Source organism: Silene latifolia, chromosome 2 (genome assembly GCF_048544455.1).
Source record: "Silene latifolia isolate original U9 population chromosome 2, ASM4854445v1, whole genome shotgun sequence".
Classification (NCBI taxonomy): Eukaryota; Viridiplantae; Streptophyta; class Magnoliopsida; order Caryophyllales; family Caryophyllaceae; genus Silene; species Silene latifolia.
In genome coordinates, this window is record NC_133527.1 from 184,011,196 (window position 1) to 184,019,910 (window position 8,715).

Sequence of the window (8,715 nt, forward strand, 5' to 3'; positions counted from 1 at the left end):
TCTTTTTACGTAAACATAAAATATTATGAGACACTCACTTTAATCATCTCTACAAATCAAAATTTTTAAATAAATATAATGAAAATTATACTCAATTTGAAGCATTTTTCGCAATAAACGTAATTATTTACATTTTAGGATTTTTATCAAAATAATTTTTTATTAAATTTAGAATCAAATCACCGTAATTATTTAATGTAATTTTATAATAAAATTTATTAAACTATAATTAATATTTTGCTGAGATTTATACATCATTTATTATGTTTATATTTAATGTTCAGCTGTAATTAATACTTGTATTTAATGCTGGGTTGACACGTGGCACATCCACAACGCTTCAACCCAGTTTTATATATATATATATATATATATATAAGATGTGTTAGTTTTTCTGTTGATTTTATATTTATAAGAGATCTTCAATAACAATTGTAAATATTTAAAAATTATATTCTTAACATATTTATGATCAAAGTCTTGAAACTTTAATCACAACAACCGGAATAGGAACATCATATTATAACAGGGAGTGAGTAAGTAACAACACAAAGTACCGTCGATATAATGCATATGTTTACGTAATTACGTACAACATAATGGGGCACGAAACTTAGGCTTAAATCATTGGGCCTAAATCAAAGCATAAAGCTCCTAAGACTCCTATTAAGGCCCAAGGGTTCAAGGCAAATCATAATGGTTAAGGCATGCTCGGCAGCATGAGCACTGAGCAGTCAATGTCCGCACTTACGCCGAGCCGAGGATTCGGAACTCAGCCATGACTCATCTCTGGAATTGCCACACCATGGCAGGTCAGCAGTAAGAACGAGCCCATGTGGAATCCCCACATGAGAACCCTCGGTGCGTACATTTATCTGCTATAAATAGGATCACAATTCACCTCTCAATCAAGGTGTTCTATCTCTAACCCCAAAAGTACTTTCTCTCACTACAATAGTCGGCTAAGACAACTCCTCACGAGTAATCCAGTCGATCCTCAAGTATCAAAAACTGACTTAGCCATCGGTTGGGCTTTAATTTCCTTAGAACCCCGTTAACCTAAGTTTGTTCCCCGTTTCACACTACTACGGAAAAGGGATATAGCGGCGCCTTTTATGGCTATAGAAGCGCTAAAAAGCGCCGCTAAGGTCTATACCGACACTATAAAAAGCGCCGGCTTTGCCTGTGCCGCTAACCCCTTTTACGGCGCTTATTATTTGCGTCGGTATAAATAAAAAATAGCGCCGCTATTATTGAGGCGCTTTTAGAGTGATTTGGCGACACTTTAAAAGCACCGCTATAGACTTACAACGCTTTTAAAAGCGCCTCCGTTATTGTGCTTGGCTATTATGGCTTTTAGCTATTCATAGTCTAATTTTACAGTTTTTGTATCGCCAATTGTTAATAACTACCATTTTATACATACGAGAATTGTAAGCAAGTAACATTCTCTTTTGTAAAGAGTAAACAATTTCAGTAATAATAAAATTACACCATTCATACAAAATTCAATTCCACTATAGACTAAAAAAAACATAAACCAGCCCCAAAACTAATATACAAACCAAGGAAAACCAAAAAAATCATTTAATAGGAAAAACATCACCCCTAGAACTAACCTCGTTGGTATCTAATCAACTTAGGAACATATTCATAATCTAATTGGATACATGCCATAACTTGCAATTGCACAGCAACCTTCCTTAATCTACAAATTGCATAGTAGCATTTAATAATCTTCTTATTGCATTGCACCTCATCTTGTATTCTCCTTCACCAATCAGAGCCGCAAAACTCAAAGGCGCCTATCAGCCACGCTCATAGGAATCGCTTTTGTTTAGGAATGTTCCTTTGAACTTCGAATACACTAGAGCTTCAGTTCATGCCTACTGCTCCAGTCCCTCAACAATGATAAAAATAAGCTTATCAGCAAAACAAGCTCCTTTAGAGACTAAATTAGGCCAGCCACCTACTAACCAAGATATAAGACCAATAATTATAGTTCCATTATAAACCCATGAGTACATGTTGACATTCTAAAGGTAGACAATATATATTGTAGCTGCTTAAACAATGTCTCCATACCACTACTCAGTACTCACCTGTGAAAACATGATACTTTCATTCCTTCCGTAGCAGGTATTGCACATATGTGCTAGTTTCGTGACCACCGTTGTCATCCTACATAGAAAGAGCAAGAAAAAGGTAGATAAATAAGGTACCAAATTGTACACCACATTACTTATCTATAATCTGTAGCATCTATGATGTATTGGCCTATTAAAAAATTCTTGCAATGCATCTTGCAAGTTATGGAACTAAGCAGAAGAAGACTTGATATCTAGTGACAATCAAAATAAAGACAAACTTACTCTAAGTTACTCGAGGAAACCAAGAGCATAGTGTTTCCTTGTTCATATAATCTGTAGCATCTATGATGCATCTTTCAAGTTATGAATCCACTGAAATTTAATTACTCAAGGGAACTGATTAGAGACAACAAATATAAAGGGGAACCGAGCATGAAAAATATAATCGTATTTAATGAAAGGCTTACCTTCTACGAATACCTCACCTTGTTAATAAGACACATTGCAAGACTAAAAATGTTAGCTCCAAGATAACTCAAAAGTCTTACTTCTTCTATCCTGCCATATCAAAAAGACACATTATACGTCCCAAATAAAAAATCTATGCTCTTCATATGACAAGAATGTCTTAAAGTTAAATAAAGTGCTAAATGTCTAAATGGAACTGTTTGGAAACTATTTGAATGACAAGCTCTCTTAAAAGGAGACGACCACAAAATATTTATTGCTCCTCTTTAAGTCCTTAAGAACCTGCAACATGAACCAACAAAAGCTCACACACTGACAGTCACTTATCATCTAATCCACAATTTGAAGCTAAAATTGTACTCGTATGAATTACACAAATGAAAACTTCACAATTCACAACTAACTACCAGATTCACATTGTTGTAGTTCATTCTGGGTGGTAGATTTTTCCGTTAGTTGAATTTCGACCTCTTTGAAAACTGTGTCATCCAAGTGTCCTTGGTCCCCCTTAATCCTTAAGCGCCTCAGGTTGACTTACGGAAGACAATATCATCACAACAGAACATAAAACGCAAGTCGGATAACAACAAAATCTCAAAATCCAACTCAACACATGACATTATTTAAAAAAGGCAATTCAATATTGGTGATGAAGTCGGATAATAGATAAGACAACATAACAACAATGAACATAAAACATTAAAAAATCGTTCAAACTAATAAAAATTGCTAATTGGAAAGAATTCTACGAAGAAAAGACCTAGCATACCCAAATCAGACATGTAATAGTCAAAGCCTTGCCTTCAAAAATTAAGAAAGCAAAACCCCCAATGTTCTGAAAATAAAACTAGACAATTGTGAAATTGATTAGAAATAGAACAAAAAAACAATAACAATTGTTGGTCTGATAAGTATTATGCATAAAGTTTTGATCTTTGTCTAGCCTAGTTATAATAAAACAACAAATTCGAATAAAACCCTAATTATAAAAAAGAAAAACACGAGTATTCTTTTGCTTAGTCAAATTTCACAAGAAATACGAAGATGAATACATATAAGAGTATATCATACCTAAAATTGTGATGAGAGATCTACTTTTGCTTAGACTTCGTAAATGTGGAAGGAGGAAGAGGTTGCTCCTTTCTTTTTGCAATTCAAGAGTTTACAAATGAAAGGCGTATTAGTTTGGCGGTGAATATTTTGGAGTACCGCCTTTTCTATTTGAGATTTGTACAGCGCTTATCTTGAGTGCTTTCTAAAAGCGCCTTTTTATGGGTTTTAATTCACTGGAGTTGGCAATTTTTGTATAAGCGTCGTAAGGGAAGCGCCTGTAGATATCATTTTTGTAGTAGTGTCAGAACCAGGCAGAGAGGAGGAGAACAAGTTCAAGGACCTGACGTCGAAGGACCCTAGGACTCGATAACGAATTAAGCTTAACATAACTCTAAATCATTCATTAGTCTCGTGTAATTTATATTTATCATCAAATACATTTATACCCGAAACACAAAAGTAATAAAAAAGTAATGGAATATACAAAATGTCATACTAATGATAATACATTAAGCAAAAAAAAAAATAGCAGAGTAAGTCTCTTGTAAAACGGTTTTATAATAAAACGTTGTAGAGTGTAAACCATATGCAGACGACTTTATTTAAGTAAAATGTCACTTGATTTACAATAACGCTTGTGTCAAACGGTTTACACGGTTTATCCCCAACTCCTAAGCACCTAACCAAGATGAGATAGTTCAAAGGCAATGGCCATGCCATCAGGCATTTCTCCAGTATGAAATTTAAGGTCGTCCATGTCAGGTGGAACTTTACTACCACCAGACCCAAAAATGGCATTGAGTAATCCCCCAGTCACGAGCGTAACTAAAAACCCGGCTATAGCGCCCGCTACAAACCCAGCTAACGATGAGGTAAGCATAGCCGTGACTTTCGACACTTTCTTGACAACAAGAGTCTTCACCTTTGCACTAACCACCAATTTCACGGAAAAATCCACCACATCAGCTAATAATGCCGAAGTTTCCCTTAGTGCTGACTCGATATTGTGCTCTGCTGTGAAAATGTCATAAACTAGTACGCCTGCTTGTACAACAAGTACCCCAATGCCAAAGATGTTCATCAAATCTCCGAGTCCTGGCTTTCTGAATTTTCTATTATACATTGTTGGCAATGTCGCTCTTCCGGAGTCGTTTATCAGAAACTCGTACACCTATTCATATGTAAAGCACAACCACAAATTCAACGAAATTCTAATTTTGTGCAAGACGGTGAAATTTTTGGATAATCGGGTTATTTAGCAAACTAATTAGGGATTTATGGTCCATTTTAAACAATTTTGGTCCAATGGGTCCACGTTATTAGCTTTATTTTTTATTTTTCCAGTTTTTATGTGAAGCCGCTAAGATCCCTAGCGGCTTGTATCCATACCATTTTTGTAGTACCAACTGCAAGTTCCTTTTGTTGGCTGAAAGCCGCTAAGAATCTTAGCGTTAAAACTTAAAACACATCTATCTATAACCTCTTAAAATGTATGAAATCCTTTAATTCCCCCTTAAGAATAGTGCTAGACTATTCAAAAGCATGCAAGGCACATGCCTCCTCCAATCTCTCTCATAATATAACCCTCCCTTGCTTGTGCGGACTAAAACTTGTGCTGAACTAAAATTGATCAAAACAATAATCTTACGTGTCTCGTAAGTACATTCAGTTAAGAATAATGTGGTACTGAGTATTCGTTTTGTTGTTGATTTGATAGAATGCAAAACTCTGCAAAGATGACGGAAATAAAAATATAATCATAAACCCGACATTTGAGGATGGTCTAAATAACTGGACAGGAAGAGGATGCAAAATTGCGTCGCTGTTATTTCGCCTTCTATTTGCCGGCAACTATTTTCTAATTAGTTGGAATTAGACATCGTGTTTTCTAAAAATTTCGCCAATTATGTAATAAATACTATGCTTGTTCGACAAATTCTAAATATATGATGGATCTTGTCCATTTCTATTAAGATAACTCCGAGTAACTTACACTTAACATTTCGATAAATTGGGGCACCGCGCCCGAAGGGCGTGGTGCAACGACTAGTTTTACTAAAGTTGTAGGCTTAAAGTATATTCGGAAGATGATAAAATGTGGAGCCGCTAGCGACCTTAGCAGCTTCACATGTTCGATATTTTTCTAAAACTTGAAATAGGTACTACAAAATGGTAGGGATTCAAGCCACTAGGAACCTTAGCGGCTTCACATAAAAACTGAAAAAAAAAAAAAAAAAGGGATGACGTGGACTTATTAGACCAAAATAGTTTAAAATAGACCCTAAATCTCTTATTAATTTGTTATATAACCCCAATATCCAAAAAATTCCCAGACGCTAGCTTAGGCCTTTAGTTTTATTGATTAAACCGATATTTAGTCCCGAAAATTATCGGTACGGATTTGATGAAAATGATCGTTAATCTTGATCGAATTGATGATTTTTTGTTATGTTATGTTTTTACCTCAAGCTTTTGATGCTCTTCCAAATCCTCGAAATCCGGCTTATATCCAAGCCTGTTTTTGGTCCTGCACACATTAAGCCGCCGAAGTTAATAAAATTAGCGTGTGAACATCGTCATTTAATGATATCAATTAGCTTAGTTGGTAAAGTCATAAGAGGTGATGCTCATGATCTAGATTTTTTTTTCAAAATAGGCGATTTTCACCAATTATTTAACGAAATGGGTCAAATCTCAAATTAATTACCCAAAATGGGTCCAGGTCATACCCGAAGCTAGGTTCGTATCTAAGTCGCCATCTCGGTCAGCGACCAAGCCCAAAGTCGCCACCCGCCATGGCGTTTTGGTCTGATGATCGTCAGCTCCCTTGGCGACTTCCTTCTTTGTCGGAAGGAGAGGGGATGCGGGAAATATGAGTTCGACATAAGTCGCCACCCGCCATGGCGACTTGACCCCTTACACTAGCTTCGTCAATACCAAGCCTACGTAGACCCATTTTCGACAATTAATTTGAGACTCGATCATTTTGATAATTAATTGGGCAAAATCGCCTATTTTAGAAAAAAATTCCATAATCTAGGTTAAAATCGCGTCAGCATTTAAATTGTTGTAGATATTATAAAGTTGGTTTTACTAATGTAGGAGACTAGGAGTATACCTGAGGACAAGGTCCTCCATAGTGATCTCTTCCATCTTCAAAGCCTCAGAAAAAGCTCGAGATCGAGCACGGGCTAAAGTACTCCGGCTTGTATTACCATACTCCCACATCCTATGCGTATACGCCTTTACCAAATTAAGCAAATCCTCAACCTCATCCTTATTATCACCATCAAGTTCCTCTAACTCCTTAACCATCGAGTCGAAATGAGCCTTAATCTTTTCAATACAAGTAACTCGCATACAACAGTTTCGAATACATTGCATTGTCCAGTTAGCACCATAGATTATGTACTTTTCAATTTCCTTTGAAACCTGGGCCTTTGCCGGGTGGGCCTGGGCCTGGGCCAATGTCTCAGCTTCCGACAGTAGGCTCACCATGTTGTCGTGCGCGTCATTCATTGAATTCAGGTAGTTGATCCGATCGATCGCGGACCCCATTTCTACCATTCTTGGCTCTTCCCTGTTTCGGAGTAGTCTTGCTAACATACGTAATTGGCGGTGCTCCTCCAAAATCATTACGTCGTTATATTTTTGGAACTCCATCGCCTCTGTATAACCATTAAACGTCTTATTACGATACAATCTTAAATGAAAATTTACATAAGACACTATTTAAGCACTTTCGAGTATATAAATGTCATAAACTTAAAAACATGTCAAGTAATCATAGAATAAATGAGACAAAAAGCAAAATGTCAGGGCTAAAATTTTAACTTTCTCCTCTAAAGTACGAAATATTATACGAAATACGAGTATATTTTGGCTACAAAGGCAAAAAATTGAAAAGTAATGATATATACGAAGTAGTAGAACAGAGAAAATTCAAGACATTACTCTGAAGGTTTAGATGGGAGAGACTATGGAGTGCTGACCTCAAATGTGCTGCCTGTATTTGTTGTACTAAAAGTGTTGCCACACCATCGTATGTATATATAAGCACAAATTGTTGCTTCAGATGGATCATTTTTGTCTTATTCAAAAAAAGCGATTTTGTGACTATTTGATGATCGAATATAACCATAATGGTCCAGCTAGTGTTGTAGCTTATGATAACTTGTTTTTCAAAAGCGGTCATATTTGGCTGTGAAATGGTCAAAAAATCATGTCTTATTATTTTAGACCAAAATGGCTCCTCATAAGGGAGACCAACTCATATATAAGTGGAAAATGTGAACATGTTGTGAGTAGAGCTGGTAACGGGTCGGCCGGGCCGTGTTTCGTGCTGGCCCATAGTGCCCAGCCAATTTTTGGCATGGTTGAGGCACGGTTAAGCGGGCCATTATGTCGTGCCGTGCCAGTCCCGAATTCCATTCCCACTACTGTGGCCATTCCATGGCCCGACATACCACGAGCTCCTGTCGTGTCTTGCCCGTGGGCTAGCCCATATTCTTATATATTTTTTTTAACCAAATTTGTTTTTTGATTTATAAATAATTATTATAAGTAGTGATTTAAATGTATATATTTAATTAATATATTTAATAAGTAAAGTTCTATTTGTTTATTTTTAAATTTGGATTTTTTGATGTTTATTTGTATTTTTAGGTTGAATTATAGTTATAAAATTTATCGTAAATAATTAGTATGTAAATGGATAGATGAGATGAAAAAGGAATTTCAATTAAATAAGTAAAAAATGATATTAAAAAAAAATACCTCAACCTTTATTAAAAAAAAGTGTAAAACGATATTTACAATTATATATTAATCTAATGTAACTAATAAATAAGGAAAAATACAAAATATAATTTCATCTAATATACTATGCAACTATGAATTTGACTCAGTGCTTGTCTGGTCGGATTCATACTCGAGTTCATGATCGACCTCGTCTTTCTTTCGATCATCGACATCCATCCAATCCTTGAAGCACACCAACATTTGGAGGGTACTAGATCTTAGACTAGTTCGTTTTTTATCAAGCCCAATGCCCCTTTTGTGGCACTAAAAGCTAGAACTTTCAGATGCAACAGAAGACACTTGA

The 8,715-nt window shown here is 35.8% G+C and overlaps 1 protein-coding gene and 1 long non-coding RNA gene across 5 annotated transcripts; both read right to left on the reverse strand.

The window, feature by feature from the left end:
* Positions 1–1,434: 1,434 nt before the first annotated feature.
* On the reverse strand, positions 1,435–3,906 carry LOC141631550 (uncharacterized). 4 transcript variants are annotated; one of them, XR_012537652.1, is made up of 5 exons: positions 3,630–3,906; positions 2,966–3,091; positions 2,373–2,840; positions 2,103–2,181; positions 1,453–1,901 (listed from the first exon to the last, which is right to left on the reverse strand). It is a non-coding gene; the product is annotated as an uncharacterized LOC141631550 (long non-coding RNA). The 4 variants fall into 4 exon arrangements; XR_012537654.1 differs by lacking the exon at positions 2,966–3,091 and having other exon boundaries at positions 1,435–1,901; positions 2,373–2,648; positions 3,630–3,898; XR_012537653.1 differs by lacking the exon at positions 2,966–3,091 and having other exon boundaries at positions 1,453–1,889; positions 3,630–3,904.
* Positions 3,907–4,179: 273 nt separating this feature from the next.
* Positions 4,180–7,629, reverse strand: LOC141643654 (uncharacterized). The gene is made up of 4 exons (XM_074452896.1): positions 7,566–7,629; positions 6,730–7,279; positions 6,075–6,138; positions 4,180–4,782 (listed from the first exon to the last, which is right to left on the reverse strand). Exons 2-4 carry the CDS (start codon positions 7,272–7,274, stop codon positions 4,291–4,293), a joined length of 1,101 nt encoding a protein of 366 aa, XP_074308997.1. The 5' UTR covers positions 7,275–7,279; positions 7,566–7,629; the 3' UTR covers positions 4,180–4,290.
* Positions 7,630–8,715: the final 1,086 nt, after the last annotated feature.